Source organism: Phasianus colchicus, chromosome 19 (genome assembly GCF_987193195.1).
Source record: "Phasianus colchicus chromosome 19, bPhaCol1.hap1.1, whole genome shotgun sequence".
NCBI lineage: Eukaryota > Metazoa > Chordata > Aves > Galliformes > Phasianidae > Phasianus > Phasianus colchicus.
This window is the reverse complement of record NC_143454.1, coordinates 8754384-8772468: the sequence shown is the minus strand read 5'-3', so window position 1 is coordinate 8772468 and position 18085 is coordinate 8754384. Positions and strand designations below refer to the sequence as shown.

Below are 18085 nucleotides of genomic sequence, written 5' to 3'. Positions count from 1 at the left end.
ATAACAGTGAATGGCAGAAGAGGGGTGTGCAGTTAGGGGTGAATTCTTGACTTTGAAATTTGTATAAAAGGTCACTTACAATTTGTTAACGCTTTCACAAAAGTGAATTCAATTAGCAGCTCCAGAAGTCCCTGCGCACACGTGCATGCGTGTTTGCAAGAAGAGGGAGGGATGGAGAAACAAGCAGAGCACGAATGCAATGGCTCTTCATTTTCCTAGGAAGCTCATGGACTATACAGCAATGTTATAGGCCCCTTACAGTTTTATGCTCTTCTAAATAGGTCCTGGCAATAAACCTATGGAGAGGCCCAAAAGATCATTTTTAAATGATCTCCACTTGTCCTCGCTTTCCATTAACCACTGAAGAAAATAACAAGAGAAAAATTGGTAGAAAACACTTGGGGACCAATTTTTTTTTGCAGTCTTTGCACTAGCAAAACTCACATTGAAATAGTGGGTCTCTCACCCGTGTGGCAGCGGTGGGATCCATGCACTGAAGCCCTGATTATTCTGAATTCAGGACTTTCTTTACAATCCTTGTAATTTGGACGAACACCAATATAAATTATTTCACCGTGGGCAGCCAATAAGGCAGTGGCTTCTTCCAAGTGTCAGAGGATCTGTTATTTTGCTCAGAGGGCTCGTATGTACAGAACAGTAAAAAGAATAAAATCCATTGTAAACATGCACTTTAAAAGATTTATCAGATACTCATAGCTGTACTTAAGAGCACACATGGTTACAAGAACACCAATTTGCTTTACTATTCCCTCTCAGGCCAAGAGTGAGATGTATACTTGTAACAGTCCTGAATGTGCACAAGGAAATGTGTCTTGAAGCAAAGATACCAAACCAGCTCTGACCTATTAAATAACCAGCTTCACAAGCTGCAATTTGTGCACTAGCATTGATTTTGGGGGGTTGGAGATGCCCTGTGGCTGATTTAGTTGAAGGTTATTTAGATCTGTCTGCAGTAAATTTCTCTCTCCTGACTTGAAATTGTGTTGTTCTCCAAGAAACCCAGGTGGGACCTGGCTATGGGGCAGAGCTGTTGCAGCAAACACAGGCCATCCTGATGGGCATTCCATTTGGAAGGAAGTGATTCCCCCTGAAAGTCTCCTAAACGCCATAACACTGAGTGGAACAAATCGAAGGACCAGCTCTTCCCTTTGACCTCCTGTTTACACCCAAACCTCTCTGGTTGAACCACTCCTCTGCAGGGGAAAGAAGTCCACAGGGGCAACGAGTGGTTTTAGTTTGTGAAAGTTTTTTTTGTGTGTAAAAGCCAGCTCTACTCTATTGATAGGGAAGGACTGTATAGGAGTGTGAATTACTTTCCTACTCAGCATAATGTACTTAGTAATAAGGGATCAAAATCTTTGCTCTTCAGATCTTTTTTTCCCAGCTCCCTTATGGCCAACCCCGACCTGTTTTCCTCTTCACCCTTCTCACCCTGTTTTCCTCTTCACCATCCTCTTCACCAAAGCCTGAAGTAATTAAGTTGTTCACTGCAGCTGCAGGATGACCAACATTTGCGTGGTGCACTCAGGGTCACTGCAGGCCTATGTGCAGCAGTGGGCACACAGCAGAGCAACCCAGGCAGCAGTGAAAGCATGCACAGCAATGTGAGCACATCCCAGCCTGGAAGATGTCCAACACGAGGAAATAACTCTTGAAATAGAAATTCTTATCTTAGCAACGTGAGAATGGTGGCAGACGCACAAAGTGTCTTTTGTGGTGGAGCTGGGTAGGATATGCAATTATCTGAACTGATGGGAGGCCTATTTTATTTTATTTTTTTAACTTGGTTGCATTTTTTTGGTCTCTTCAGCCTGACAGTGCTTTCAGCCTCTATGTAATATTTTTATAATTTGTCAGTCCTCAGACATGTTTTTTTTCTCCATAGAACATTGGTTTGCCCCAGTGTGGAGGAGGCTCTGTGGCTTTACACGTTATTTGTTCTGCTTCCAATTGACTGCAGACCAAGGGTTGCTGTAATATTCGTCTTCCTTGCCTGCCCAGCTCTTCCTGATGGGTTCTTTATGGGAAAAATCTGGATAGCTGGACTTTTCTTTCTGCCTGCAGAGCCATACGTTAATGACCTGAAATGCTCTTTAAGTGTTTCAAAAAATAAATCTGCTAATGCATTTTGTGTGCCAAAGAGATGCTGGGAATATTAAAGCAGCATTTGGGGTAGCCTTCTAAACTTTGTTCTGGCTGTGTGCAAACAGCACGGGCATTTGGGGACGAAAGGCCACTTACAAAGCACAGGTATGAGCATTGAAACCTCTCTTCTTGGGGAAGGTGAAAGATAAGGACAGAGCAGCCAGGTATGCCAGGAAGCTGCAGGAGTACCCAGAGTAACAGCTGAGCTGCTAAAGGCCACTGAGGCAATTGTCAGCAGAGCATCAGGCCTCTGCAAATGATATGAAGGAAAGAGGAGGTACTGGGTAACTGATGCCTTTGGCTAGTTGCATCAATTTGGAGAGGAGAGACTGCAGTGAAGAAATGCTTTAGAAGGGTGAGTTTGCTGCAGAAACACAGTGAAAGCAGCTGGTGAAGAATAAAGACTGGTTGTAGAGAATGGGAGGTGGAATGGTAGGAGGAAATGAAGTTAGAAGGAAAATGGGATGTGAAATTCAGGAAAGGGATGGCTGAAGTGAAGGCGGGCAGTAGGGGGGACCCTGCTGGAGATGTGGGGATGACAGAGTGCCAGGGAAATCCTGCCAGCACACCCAAGGTCAGCCCAACCTACAGGCCAACTGCCAAGTGGATGGCAGCATGGCTCAGGCAGGGTTATGGCCATGCAGGGTTTGAGGGAGGTGCAGGTGTAGGATGGCAGAGAATCCTGTCTGCATGGCCCTTATGTCCAGGAATGTGTGCAGGGATGTAGAAAGCAGAATTAGCAAACTTGCACTAAGAAACGAGAAGGAAAGAAAGGCTTTTCTCTAAAAGTAGCCTTGGAAATGCTGGACTGTGTTCATACTCAGAATGCACTCTGCACTGCTGGAATATGTCCCTGGCTCCTGGGGATAAAATTTGTGCTTGGGGTGCCAACTGTGCGTTGGGATGTTTTGCCTTCAAACTCCTTGTGTGACCTTGTGCAAATCAGTATAATTTACAATCGGGCTGTGGACAGCATCCATACCTTTGTGCTGACTTATGGTTCCAAAAGTGATAGTTTAATGCCTGCTAATTTCAATGCATGATAAATTTCAATCAGAAAAGTTTGGGAGGCTTAATATTTGTCTGGATATTTACTGGGGGTTTCCGAGTGCTGTATTGACACCAGTAAAGATTCTGCAGGTCTTCACAGCCCCTCTGTGTCTTTTGGGTCCCTAATACCATCAGGACTCAGTCCACTCAGCACCTTGCACACTCCCTTTTGTGGAACACTACATGAAGAGGCTGGGAGTTGAACACAACTCCTATATTAGCGCAGTGTGTGAGGTTATTTTAAACAAAAGGACAGAGGATTTGAGTGCAGAACAGCAATCCTGTGCTGCAAATGTCTTATAGCTATGCAACATGCCCCACACTAAGAGCCTGCATTGATAGGATGGGCTCATCTCCTGGAGGTCAGGTGTGACTATGGGCATTTTCCTTGAAAGAAGATCTGTAGTTGTTTTTGCAGCTGGAATGCAGGCTGGGGCAGGTGGAGCTGAATGCATTTGCACTGCAGCACGGCTGTTACTCCAGTGCCTGCACCCAGTGGGCACACGCTCTTGCAAATCGTGGCTTGCACAAGGCAGCTCTTGTAGAGATCAGAAGCTGGAGTGTGAATCAGAGGAGCCTGGCTGGAGGTTGCCCCGTGGGGCGAGCTGGGACCCCACTGCATCCTCGTTACTGCTGACCTTGGCACGAGTGCTGCCTGCTGATGGATCAGCTATGGAGCTGGACAAACCCTTGGGGAACTGCTGCATTATCTATTATCGTCCCATCAGTGCCTCCCCTGACCCCTCCCAGCTTCGAATGCCACAGGCATCAGGGAGGGAATAAATCTTTGTCTGATACCGAGAGAGAGAGGGAGCGAGAGCAGGAAAAAGGAGAGATGAAAAATGTCCTTTTTATGACTCTCACAACAAAGCTGCCACATGATTCGTAGCAAACATTTCTCTGGGAAGAGGGAGGGAGAGAATGGGGGGAATCAGCAAAAAAGCAGAGCTGCTTCTCTCCCCTGGAAGGTGCCCACAGGGAATTAATAGAGAGGGGGCATGGGTGACCTTTGAAGGTAAATATCCTGTGAAAGGAAACAGGCCCCAGAGCCTCAGAAAGCTCTCACTGATGGCTGTGAGGTGCCTGGTGAGATGCTCCGTGCAGCACGCATCCACCAGAACAGAAAGTGATCTGTGCTAGAGGGAGCAGCAGGGCCAGGGTGTGATTAATAAGGCACTAATAGCAACCCCAGCATTTATCTCGGCTTGTTTCCATTTGGGATGATCCAGGAGGGCTTGTACTCGTGAGCCTGGGGACGGCTCCTGACCTTGGTGTCTTTGGGACACTTGGGTACCTTCAGCAGTGCTTGCTCCTCAGCTGCACCATCTGTGCTGTGCCCTGGGCAGGGGGACGTCACACACTGTTCTCAATGGGAAAAGTTCAGAGATCTTTAGCCAAGCTGATGTTGTTAAAGGCAAACAAGTGCTTGATGACATGGAAAAGGGCTGCCTCCCTTTTTGCCCCTAGACAAGCGTGTACCTTAACAGCAAGCACATTCTCAATTGGTAGCAATAAGAAACAGAATTATATGGAGCTTGGAGTCCAAAAGCAGGAGAACACTGACAGCCAGTTGATTTTTAGCAGGGAGGGTCTTGCTGAAACAGATCTGTGGTGACTGGAACAGCCCCAGCTGGGAGTGCTCACCCACATGGGTGTCTTTAACTCGTCGGTCATGAAAAGGGAGTTAAATTCCCCACTTTTACCCAAATGGCTGTAACAGCTCCTTGGTGATGCTGGTAATTTGATTTTGTCTATAACGTGCTTTTAAAGTTAGGGGATAAATACAATCAGTCTGCATAAAAGGTAGCTATTAAGGAGCAGACAAGTTGCACGATAATAACTTTAAATTAAAAGCCCTTTCTCACTACTTCTGTGGTTGTGGGGTCTGCAGATTTTCCTTAAAACTTTTGGAACGTGTCTAGACTTCTTCCAGGCAGCCATTTAACCTCCGTTTATGAAGAAATAAAGCAAAATTGATGTTGATTTTGGTCTACATTGGGGGATACTTTTGCAACATAAAAGCCCTTTTGCCTGCAATTTGCAGAGCAGCCCTGTCACATTGGTGAGGGCTGATACTGATAAAGATAAAGCTTTATAGCTGGGGCATTTGCAGCTAACAGCAAGCTAATGTTGCATTTTCATTTTGATGCAATTAATGTTAATGTCTGCTACGAAAATTGTCATTAAATACCATTTTAAAATCCATTCAATTTGCATATGCAAAGCCCATTTACTATCATGTAAAATACACAGTGCAGTTCATCATGTCTTTTCTCTAGAATTTGTTGCTGTTATTTTGCTGGTAGTGATTATTATCCAGCTCTTAAAATGAAATCTAATGTCTAGTCCAGACCTACACAGAGCAAGAGAAGTCTGTGCTCCAGTAGCACTGGGGCTGCTTTGAAGACCTTTTTGGAGGTTTTAGTATTTGTTTGCATTGGAATTGAACTGGCTTTTCCAGAGCACACTGTGTACTCCAGCCCCTTTGTGCTGCTGTAGAGGACAGGTGCCTGGGGGTCAGGCTGAGCAGGGTGCTTGTTTTCCCCCACAGAACCCTGTTCACAACTGCCCATGAGAAATCAGCACAGTGGATAATCAGGATATGGAGTCTGCTGGACTTGTCAAATGGGTCACTTTTTCCATTTCTAAATGCAGGGTGGTGAACTAGCAAGTATGAGAGAGTGGAATAAAGAATTTGAACTCATTCTTAATTGCACGAGGGTATTTTAACCACTGTGAGCAGATAGAAGAGCTGCTGCTCTGCCTCAGCACCACTTGCTGACCAGGGAAGCTGTTATTCTGGCTTACAGCTCTCTGCTCCTTTAAGTCAAAGGATCAGCATATAACATTTTTTAGGGGTTCCAAGCTTGTATTAAGAGGTGAACTGGGGATGTATTGTGGCATGCAGACCAGATTTAGGCAGGTGATTGTGAAGGATGGAACCAGATAGCAAGGCCTGCAAGTAACACTGTGACTCCATAGCAGCATGTTTGATCTCGGGTCACTTCTCTCTTGGCCACTGTGCTGGCTGAGATGCGAGAGTGTTGCAAATGAGAGGGTAGGAAGGGATAACATCATTCCTCCTTACCGTACTGGGATGCCATAGGTCCTGTCTGCAGGTACATGAGGGGGAGATCTCCTAAAGCGACTGTATTCGTCGTCTTTGCATCGAATGTCCTTGGCCTTGTAGTACAAGTTAAACTCCCGGGCTGTGGTATATCCAGCCTTCAGAGCACCACGGTTCATGGTGATGAAGTCTCGGGGCATTTTCTGAGTTAAATTCGTCCTAGGCTTTATTGTGTTCCAGTGGCCTATTGCTGGAAAAGAAAGAAAATGTGAGGCAAAGAGAAAAAGGTGATGGTAACTTTTATCAGGGGAGACAGGACGGTGCAAGGTTTGTGTGTCGTGTCTGAGGGCCTCAGCAAGTTTGATTTCATAGGGTAATCCCTGAGAGCACAGAGTAGGAGCCCTCTGGAGCTACAAAGCATCCATATATACTTTGCACTCTTGCAGATGCCATACCCTTCTCTGCTTGGGGTTTGTGTGATCCTATAGGCATTTCCAAGATGATAGGGGAGATTTACAAATCACTAAGAAATTTGGGTAATATTAATGGAAGTGGGTGAACGTTGTTTTTTCAGCCCCAGCTTTGTGAGAAGTAATGAGGAGCATTGGGAAGGAGAGTTCCTGTTAGCATTAGGACTTGTATATTTTAGTAGCACTGCCATACCTTCAGGGACTCCTCCATCTGTCCTTTCAATGTACAGCCCGTATGAAAAATCCAAGCCTGGCAGGGTATAGCAGTTTCTCAGAGGCTTTCCCAGTTCTGCCTGTGGAAGAATGAGGTCAAAGAAGAATAAAGACCTTGCTTGATGAGCTACACCCTCTGAAAACAAAATCATGTATAGAACATGGCCATGAGCCCTGCAGTGGCTCTGACTGCTCTCGACACTGGATAGATCCACTGCCCAGACCCAAGCACAAAGTGGATCTAATAGCTGTGAGGTTCCCTCAGGGCTGGAGCCTGCGGGATGCTGAATGTGGCACAAATTCACAACTGAGTTATAAGGTGATCCAGCCATGCTGGAAACAGGGATATTGACAATATATACAGTTTTAATCTGATTGTTTCACTTATTTCTCCTTTGGCTAGAGTGCCCAGCCGTGGTGGGCAGATAGACTTTATTTATTTATTTATTTTAGCAGCTGACCTTAAATTTCCTTCAAAGTATTTTACTTCCAAATTGTTCGCTCTCCATAAACTCCCCCAGATGCAATCACTGCCACTCCTGCCTGGGAATAATCAAGACGCAAGGCATGTTGCAGTGGGATAAGGGCAATGAAGGAGGGGGAGCAGAGCTTGGGATTTATAGCACAGAAAAGAAGAGAACTTGAGCTCAATAATCTCATTTCTATTTAGTTTCAAAATGAACTCTTACCCAGCCCATGTGTATCCCAGCCTGGTGTTGTCTGTGGGATTAACTGACCTCCCTTCACCCCTTTGTCCCGACCCTCCCATCTCCATGGTGAAATCACTGCAGGATGTGTGTGTCTTGAAACCTTATTGCTGCTTGAAAGAGAGGCCGTGGAGAAGGGAAGGGTGAGAGCAGTCGGGGTGTGTGTGTTCCTGCTGGGGAGATGGAGCAGAGTGAGGCATTCAGATCCTTGCAGCCCTGAGGTATGGGGTGGGTGCCTTGGGATGGGTTATTTTCCATGGGAAGCCTGTTGAGGAAGATGGGATTGTAGGTGTTGGGGCAAATGTCAGTGTTGAAATACTGCTGTGTGGCTGAGATCTGTGTCTTCAAAGCCACATAACAGGGCTTCAGGTACAGCAGGGCACTGGCTTCCTGGTTCTGAGAGAGAAGTCCTACACCTTGGGGCTGTTAAATCCAACCACTCATGGCACTATGGAACTGATGTGGTATCCCTGTGATTCCCAGCAGCACAAGCTCACCAGAAAATGAATTTTCTAGACTTACTAAGATCCTTTGGTAAACCCCATCAGTCTATTGCCCTCTGCCAGGCTATGGATCCTTTGATGCAAGCAAACATGAGCAATAAGCTTCATGAAAGCAACCAACTCAGCTACCTGCTCGAACCTGCGCATAACATGGCTGCTTTCTCCCCGCTGCCTCCCGCAGACCTCTGGCAGAAGCAGGGACCATTCCTTGCAGATGTGTGCAGCGATGGCAGCAAGAGGGCTTTTAGCACTGCTGCCATTGAAATATCGCACGGCGGTGCTGAACCATATGTGCATGCTGGGCGTGAGTCAGGGAGCTCACGCAAAACGCATAAACTGGTGCCAGGAGTGATAAAGGAGCTTTCAGTGTTGATCTATTTCTCTGGTATTTACAGGCATTTGTACGGCAGCTATTTTTAGAGGAGTTGTCACTGATCTAGCAGGGAAATTGAACAGCGTTGTTCAGATGCACGAGGAAAGGCTTTACCCTGGGCTCACGTTCTGATCCTGGGTCAGCTGAGTGAGGCCAAGAATCTGCTGCAAGGGTGAAGGTGCAGCAGGTGGGAGGAAATTGCTGAGAAGCTGCAGGAAAGGAGAGGCAAAGTGGCTTCCAGACTTCAGAATGCACAACTGTGTAGAATGGAAGAAATTCCCTTTTGCAGAGCACGTGATGTTACCTCAAAATGAGTGTGTGCTGTTTCTTTTTACGATCAGGTGGCATTTTACAGTCGCTTTGCACTGAATAAATAAAGTTGAAGGTGCTGGGTAATTAATTAAAAAAAAAAAAAATAATCTGGTTCAATATGTTGAACATGGAGAGAATCTGTGGCTCTGAAGAAAACCAATGGGCTCGGAGGACTCTGGCTGCACGCCAAGGATTTTACCCACAAAAGCAAAGAAGGGGAAGGATGTAGCAGGAATGAATCCTGCTGAGTGTAATCAAAGATTAGCCTTTCTCATTCATAAATTAGCAAAACGCTGTTGCGACCTCATGGGCTGGTTTCGTTTGCTTGTCCTCAGGCAATGTAGGTGTGCTGTGCCATGAGCTGTGGTGGGAGAGAGCCAAAGTTGGTGCAGAAGGTTCTTTTTTCCTCCCCAGATCCAGCACTGCTTCCTGTGTTCGGGTTTAGACTGTCACAAAGCTGCTTGGCTGGAATACAGATCTGTCTGACAGCTGTGCCCATCAGCAGACAACTTCATTAAACCTCATTAAGATGTCATTTCTCTGCCTTATTTCCCACCTCTTGGCTCTAATTAAAACTGTCTCTCTCTGCATCCCAGGCGGTCCTAATTTTCTCTGGGTACCTTCTGCAAGTTTTCTCCCTTTATGACCTCAGTGAGGAAAACCAGGCATCTTAAATACTGTTTATCTAGCCCATTCGAAAACACAACTCCAGGCTTTTTCCTGAAACACTCCCAGTGCATCCTGCAGAGACCGCCTCTTTCCAGGGCTGCAAGAAATGTGTGCTGAGGCTTTGCTTTCTAAAACTCTCTTTAAGAACTGAGCTAATGCACCCCTTCCCCCTGAGCAGGCTGATTCTAATTTTCGAATCAGGGGTGTGTGTTCTCTGCTTGGAGGATGCTGCTCCAAGCAGTGCAGTGCTGCAGCTGTGCTATCAGTGAGATGCCCTGGTTGGCTGCAGTGCTGGGAGTACTGAGCTCCCTGGCCCTTCCCAGGTAGGTTCCCATTCGTGCAGCCCTGAATTTTGGTTTGAGTGTCTGGTGTTGTTGGAAAATGTTTGATGCAAAGGAAGAGCTGGGCTTGGAAGCAGATCTGTGTGTGAGGAGAGGTGGGTGAGCTACAAAAGAGTAGCAAAGTAAAGGAACTTGCAGGCTTGCTGTAAACCTCATTTGTGTTCCATCCCCTGGCGTTTGTGATCCATCAATACACATTGCATTAATTTGCTAAAGATGGCTGAGATAGAGAGGGGTGAGGCACCTGCCTGTGTGCAGGGGGGTACAATGAGAGATGGAGGCCTGGGTTTTTAATCCATGCATCTCCTGCAGCCCTTTGGGAGGGGATGCTGGGCAGATTCACAGATCCCCTCCCCATCAGCTCCGTCCTGCCGATGGATGCCTGCAAACCCGCTGCATTTCCAACCCGGCAGGCCCTGCTTCCTTCCCTACCTTCTGTTCCACTTTTCATTACACCCCCTTGTACAGTAAAGCCTCCCGTCACGCTGCCATTACTATTATTATTGCAGATTTACTGCACTTGCAGAGTGAAGTGATGGCAGTGACAAGGCCCAGCATTTTTCCCTCCTTCCCCCCGCGACAGCTTGAAATCAAGCCCTTCATTTGCATTTACATGATCTTGCTGTGCAGCTTATGAGATCGGGAGATTTATTTGCTACTTAGCTTGATGTTTGATTACACTCTAAGAAGGCAGTGAGCTACAAAGTGCAGGGATACATCAGAACTGAGCTACTGAAAGCCTCTGGGGGACAGTAACTCAACATCAGGTTTAGGTAGATGAGAAAGGGAATGTTCAGTGTTTTGAGAAAGGCAAATTTGATCAGCTTTTTTTTTTTTAAAGGTGAAAAACTTATTTTTCAGTCTCTAACAAAAATGGTTGGGAAAACAAGAATAGTATTAAAATGCACGTGAAAATCTGGATGTGTTGATGCAGAAGAAGTCCAAGCAGAGCTGGTGGCTGCTGGACTGCGTGCTGCTAACTGCTGCTAACTTCCCCTCCCAGGAAGATTATTAATAATAAGTTGGCACTTATCTTTGAAGCTCCTCATAAGCATTAAAGGTCAAAGACAAAGGAAGTTTTGCTTGATGAAGGACCACAAAATCTGGCCCTGATTTATTAAACTTCGGAATGTGCCACCAAGTGATAATCCTGCTGTATAACAGCTGGGGAAACTGAGGCAGGGAATGAATGTGTCTGTGACTAATGGCAAAGGGAATGGGGGTTGGATGGGGGAAATGGGGAGTGTGGCCGTGTTCAGGCTGAGACTACAACACTGGTGTCCCCCACAGTGGGTGGTGAGCCTTCCAGAGCACAGGGGGATGTCTGGGCAAGCAGCTCTCATGGAGTCCAGCAGGAAAACGCTTGTTGGTCTGACATGCAGCTGGATTCCTGGCACTACAAACCCCCCAGACAGGGCAGGGATGCTGCTAACCCAGATACACACCCAGCCTACACTGACGTGCTCCTGACTGATCCACCTCAGGTCTGAATTTCAGAACTCCCCTCTCCTCTGGAAGCAATGCTTTGCACGAGGCTGTTATGTGAACAGTGGGACACAGGTGTCCCCTCACTGGGTCAGACACAGCTGCACACACACGGGCTGCAGGGGGCACTTCTACCCCTGGGGCTTTGCCTACATAAGCTCAGCTTGCCCCTTCCCCTCTGTCCTACACTCAAGGGCAGGACCTGCTGCAGTGAGGTGGAATCACTGATAATCAAAGATCCCCAGTACAGAATTCTGTATCTGTAGAAAGACACCTCTATCTGGTACAGTAGCTTTGCTTGCAAACTTTGTACTTATGCTATTACAATTAATCATTTAGAACTTAAGAAAGAGTATACCCCATTACATAAAAGACTCCAGCAGTGATCTTTATCCAACTTGTAAAATGGGCAGACTTGATGTGACTGAATAATTTGCCTCTCATCTGCACAAAATCATGAATGCAAGTCATACTTGGAGCCTGAAGTGAACACTGTGAGACCAGCCTATAATTACCAAAATAGAAAAAAAGAACAGCGTTTTCTAATGAATGACAAGCCACTAGGTGGAAATCTAATTTGGTCTAATTAAGCAGCCTTTGTGAGGATTTGTCTTTAGATGAAAAGAGGGAGCCAAAGAGATCTAAATGCAAATGAACTCTATCGTTTTGGTTTTAAAGGGCCAGGCAGATATGAAAGTATTTGCGTATGTAAGACTTTCATTTGTTTTCATGGGCTCATTCACCTTCCAGGTTTCCCTTGAAAAATATTTTGTGCCCCCATGTTCCTGGGCTCTGGATACTGGTTGCTGTTTATTGAGTTAAAACACAACATGCTGTTTGAAAGGTTTTTTTTTTTTTTTAACTGTAGAGCACTGCAAATATTAAATCTTGATTTTTCTGCAACAGAGCTGCATCTTTCAACTGTTTGCAAATGGGTTTGGACAAAAACATTCTTTGCTGGGGAGTCACATCTAAGATCTGCTGCTTTTGCTGTAAGGCTCTGTATAACTCGGGGGGCACTTGCAGGACCCTAAGCTCTTCCTCAGAGTCTCTGTGTCAGTACAAATCAGTTCAGCAGTGATAAATCACTGCCACCTCACCCCACTGTGCTGCTTTTTCCAACAGTCCCAATGCTGGGAGCTGGCAGCCTGAGTATGGCCCAAAGGCTGAGACTCACAGAGGGGTTTGACTGTAATTGAGATGCAAATATTGGAAATTGTCTTCTCCTGCTCTGTTAAATCTACTTCTGACTTAAGGATAAATTTGTGTCTATGTAAGTTTTCATGCCAGTTCTGAAGGTCAAAGAAGCCTCTGTGTTTCTGGAGTGGGTGTCAAGCCATGACGAAGCAGTGCATGCTATTCACAAAACAAAGCTGTAGGCAGGAAGGAGATGTTATTTAGGATAAATGAAGGTGGGTGCAGCTCATGGTTGCTGCTAACCTGAGGTCTGACCTGCACCTCATCCACAGAGCTACAGCCATCACCCATCTCCAGTGTGTGAATGAGCACAGGACAGGTGTGAGCACATGTGGGGAAGTGGCAGAGATGTTTGGGGCAGGGAAGGTTCTGCCCCACTGGGAACTCTGACACCAAATTCAGCTTGGGAATGCTGTTGCTCAGCTCCTGTTGGAGAGGGAGCACTGAGGTTTATCTGAGAGCAGGATTTGGGTTAGTTGGTGGCTGAGAGAACATTCTATAAATGTTAAAGAGATGGGATGGAATGTTAAATGGAAAAAAAAAAAAGTTCCCTTAGAGCAGTTACGACCTTTTCTCTGTGCTTCATCCTAAGTAATATCTTTTCTATAAGCCTCCCCATCTGTTACTCCGAGAAAAATCTCTTTATGTTCTCAGGGCCAGATGTTGTTTGAGTTTATGTGCAGGACAGCTCAACTCAGTGAAGCTGCTTTTTATACCATGTAACTTGCTGGTGTCTCCTTCAGCTCCATACAGGTAGTTTTAATTTCCTCCTCCCAAATTTCTTTGGACCCCTATAGAAAATATTAGGCGAAGAGCTGCCAGCATGGCATCCATATACTGACAATGACATTTAAGGAATTGAATGCAAATGAGAATGTGGCTCTGTGCTTTTGAGCAGACCGAATATGGCTGTATTCCCAATACAGCAAAACAGTTTCTTGGTGGCATAGATCTGATTTTAGGGCCAAATTCAATCCCTCACTCAAATGAGATGCTGGCTGCCCTCATCTTGCAGCACAATTTGCCTGAAGTCAGTACAGCTGTGGGTTCCTCCCAGGACAAGGCATTCAATACCTTGGACTAGCAGACAACTTGCTAACTTCGGGCAAGTTTTTGGTTTAAGAATCTCTCTGCTTTCACTCAAGGAGAAGCTCTAATCTCTGATCACAGATGCAGGAACTTTGTACCTTCAGTCACTTCACATACAGAATAATCTCCATTTTCATTAGCGAAGAGAGACAAGTTTTTGCTGCTTTAAAAAAAAAAAAGATGCTGTTTCTTTAATGTAATAAAACCTCAGCAGGACAGAATGTCTTTACTAGACTATCCCCCACTATTCCCATAAGAAATCAAATATAATCCTATTTAAGAAGCTTTAAATAATTTTGAGCTTTCATATTGACTTATTAAAATGCAGCTTAAAAAACGCCTTCCTTGCAATCCCTTTACAAGGGTCAGGGATATAAAATTTGAAGAAATACGATTAGTAGATCAGTTGGAAAGATATCTGCAGCAGCTTCCAGTTTTATTCCTTAAAGTGCCCTTCTAGGAGAAAAGGTAATTCTGTCACACAGTGGCACCATCTCCTTGCACGGGTGAGACCTTTGCTTCCTAGCTGTACCTCCTGTCCCCACACCCAAAGCATATCATGGTTTTTTCTTAGACCCAAAGAGCCCTTGCAGTGAGGATTGAAGAGTTTGTGTCCTCATAGCGCAGCAAAATAGAGGCTGATCAGGCTCAAGGTGCAGAGGAAACCAGTTGTGCTTCTGCCCATCCATTGGTTGGTGCCAAAGTCCAAGTGATGGTAATAGAGATGCAAATATGTCATGGAGGAAAAGGATACCGCAGAGCTATTGTGAGCATGAGCTCCCATTGGCCCACATTGCTTTCTTTTTACTGCCTGGAAACTGTTAGGGAGGAAGAGCTCCTGTAACCTTCCAGATTTTGGAGTGGGATGAGCCCCTTATCACTTTCAAGTACTATGTGCTCACATCCAGCACTGTTGACTTGGGAAGAACTGGAGCTGTAACCAAGAGTGCTAGAAAAATTAGCTGAAAGTCTCTAAGCAGAGAAAATTGAGTCAGTTACATGTCCTGAGCTTCAGCTCTGCACATCTCCTGGGATTAGCAGGGTTGTATGGATGTAAATGATGAGACAATTTGACCCCCGCTCTTGAAGTATATTAAATACAATGAAGATCCAAATTGTGCTGTCAGTTAGACAGAACTCCTATTAAGCACAGAGGGGCTTGTGCTACTGCAAAAATCTGCCCAAGTCATTTGCTCTGTCCTACAGCAAAATGTATTCAACATGCTGAAATTAAACTGCAAAACCTAGTGAGCAAAATCACACCCTGCCCATTACACTTACAGCCAGTTACTGTGAAATCCTAATGTGTCAGGCTCTTTCTCTGGGAAATAAGGTAGCTAATAACTTTACTCCTGCCTAAGGCTGGACTTTGGTCAAGGCTGTCAAGGCTTCTATGATTTTCATGTGTTTCTGAAAAAATACCCATGATTTTGACACGCTGGGGCTTGTGTGAGCAAGCAGGGAGCTGTAATAGCTGAACTTCCCTGAGAGCTGTAGTGCTCAACCTTGGGCTCTCAGCAAGATGAACACCAAAGCAGCCCTGAGCCCACGAGTGCCTCAGTGTCTTCAGCTCCCAATGAAGTCAATGGCAGTCAAGTGTGATTGACTGCTGGTAGGATCCTGCCTGAGTTTTCTCTTGTGGCAGGAAAAGCAGCAGTGACACCAAAGGCAAGACCAACCAGCAAATGCTGGTGAGAGCCTGAGTCCCCCAAGGAGTTGTCAGGGCAGGAAAAATCTCAAGACTTCCTAATTTTCTACATTTATGACAACTGTGAAACTAGGTTGAAGCAGCAGTGGGAACTTGCTGCTGATGGTTAAAGAGCTATCATTGCCCATGAGCTAATTGCTAAAGGCACCAGAAATATGGCAAAAGATATTTGGCTTGCAAACTAATACTCATTTTTGATACCTGTATTTTTACAAAATTCCTTTTAATCCTATGAGTCCCACACCTCTTTCTCCACCAAATCTTCTACCTACGGTTTCAGTCCTGCTCTGTGCTACTGCTCCCTTCAGCCCTGTCTATTTCCAAAAGCCTGGAATGAGAGGGGTCAGATGTGACTCAGGCGATGCACACAAACAACCCGATTTCTTTCAGAGGGGCTGCTCTTGTGAGGCAAGAAAGAGTTGGCTCTAAAACCCCACTTCATAATCGCATCAGATTTGATGAATCAGACATTTTATGTGCTTGAGAATTCTGTGTTCCCTTCGCACTCAGCCATTGCAGAAGGATCCTGCTCAGCTGGAGTTCTGACCCATATTTTCCCGGCTGCAGTCCAAATTGGGTTGCTAAAAGGTAAAGGAAAAAATCTGTCTCATCACATCTCTCCCAACCCCTGTTCAGCTGCTGTGGTATTTTCCTTCATTATGCTGCTGCCTCAGACTGTAAACCTCTCTAATTTCCTACATCGCAGCTATTTATTTAAATGCTAACTCGCATTATGAAGTGATAATCCACAAGCGCAGGAGATAATTTATGAAGCATTTAAATTAAGAGGAGCAGCTAATTGGGAGCATGTGTCTTATAAGCCTTGCTAACACCAGAAAACTACAAATTAGGGAGAAAATGGAAGATATTTTTATCTTGCTTTTTTCTTTTGTAATGCACTGAGGAAAAATATTACCATACATCACACAACACTGCTGCTCACAGAAGTCCTCTCTTCTTTTCTGTTGTTCTCCTCATAGCCAGTGTAACACACAATGCTCTCGTTATTACAAATTCCTCATTATAACACCAAATAATCTTTGCTCTCACAGAAGGTGCATCAAGGTGGGGTTTTCTGTTTCCAAATGAAGCGGAATAAATTTTCCAGGGAAGGTCCCCTTCTCAGCTACATGTGTTAATTTAAAAGAGCAAAGACTCCCTTGTTATATCAGGATGTTAAAACGCACTTAATTTAGGACTGCATCACCCTGTAAGAGTTTTATAGGCTTTTGTTGAAATGAGAATGAACATAAACGGCTGCTAATAGGGGAAAAACCAATGTGTGATGGCCACAAGGCTGAAGAGAATGTATTTGGGATGCTCTGTGCAGGTTTTGGTGCGAAACTCACAAGCTCGGATTTCATCAAAGCTCAGTGTTTGAATCAGAAAGACATACTAACCTGGATGCAAATACTGGTACACCATAATACGTGATTCCCTGGGTTACAGCTATGTGATGGAGATTGCTCAGGAAATGCTGCTGGGATGGGTGATGTAAGAACACTTGGGAGGAAGGGGAAGGCAGTAACCATCCCCACCTGGAGGCTCACAGCCATCCACAGTCCCTGGTTTTGCTCTTCGACGCTGCTGCCTCAAGGGGTGAGTTGCAATACTTTGTTTTGCAATAGGAAATGGCCTCTTCCTGAGAGCATAATGCCACTTTGGCTGCTTTTTGGGTTGCTGGATCTGCAGAATGGCTGGGATGTTCTCCCAGAGGGGAGAGAGAGTTTGTCAGTGCTCCCCCAGGAGCATCGCAGGCACCCAGATGGTTGTGTTAATGCAGTTAGGAAAGAACTGAGGTATTTAGAAAGCTGACAGCAAGGACTGCCTTAATATACCGCTCTCTTCCCCTCTTCAGCTACAACTTAAGAGTAGTTTCCAGCACAGTTGTGTGAGATGTTTAGTTAGGATCCTCCTTTACTAGGCAACCAGTTCTTGTGGGTCCCTAGAGTGGTTACTTGAGACAGATTTGCTGTTAGAGTACAACACGGTGCACATCTCCTGCCTCGCTGGGTGCTGCAAGCAGCAGGGAGGGCTGTGTGAACGGATGCTCTGGAAGCATATGGGAATTGAACCTCACACGTGTGCTCTGTTTGTAGAAAATACCCTGCCTTAGTATTTGCATTTGTGTTTCTCCACTTACAAATCTCCCTTTACATATATCCTGTCAAAAGCAGTCAGCAAACAGGCTCTGGCATTATTGGAGTTGCTCCTCGATTTGAAGGAAACCATAAATCTGAAACTTCAATCATATCTTTATGATCATTCAGCAAACAGAGATGGAGGATTTATTCAACATGGGATAGCAAAGGGGAAACTGCAGGGGGTTATTGCAGGAGATATTGGTTTAGCAAGGCAGAACTGCTCCCTCGGGCCTCTCTATGGACGAGCCAATGAACAATGGCACCAATGACAATAACAAGGCAATTATGGGGAAGAGGGTGAGGAGGGGGTAATGCTTTGTTAAAGATATAGGTAAGATTCCAGCATGGTGTCTCTTTTGTGTGCTTTCAAAACTAAAGGATGGTGCGTCTGCCTGGGGTGGTCTTATTAGGAGCTGCTGATCCTAAAAACATAGCAAGTGCTTAAAAGAGCTTCTACCTTGTGTGTGATTGTGCTGCTTTTAGGAGTTCATGAAGATTTCCTCCCTCATTAAATAGGGCTGGCAATAGGGTTCCCTAATCCATCCTACACCCCAGGGCAGGAGACAAGTACCAAAACCTCTATTGGCAGAG

General features: G+C 45.4%; 1 protein-coding gene across 2 annotated transcripts in view; it reads right to left on the bottom strand.

Moving 5' to 3' along the window:
- The window catches only part of CFAP77 (cilia and flagella associated protein 77), a 52399-nt gene that overhangs the window by 14353 nt on the left and 19961 nt on the right, over positions 1-18085 (bottom strand). For both annotated transcript variants that reach the window (XM_031601769.2, XM_031601768.2), the window contains exons 2-3: positions 6947-7046; positions 6305-6533 (exon numbers count right to left, since the gene is read on the bottom strand). In XM_031601769.2, the coding sequence (XP_031457629.2) occupies positions 6305-6533; positions 6947-7046 (329 nt within the window). The remainder of the gene's footprint in view (positions 1-6304; positions 6534-6946; positions 7047-18085) is intronic.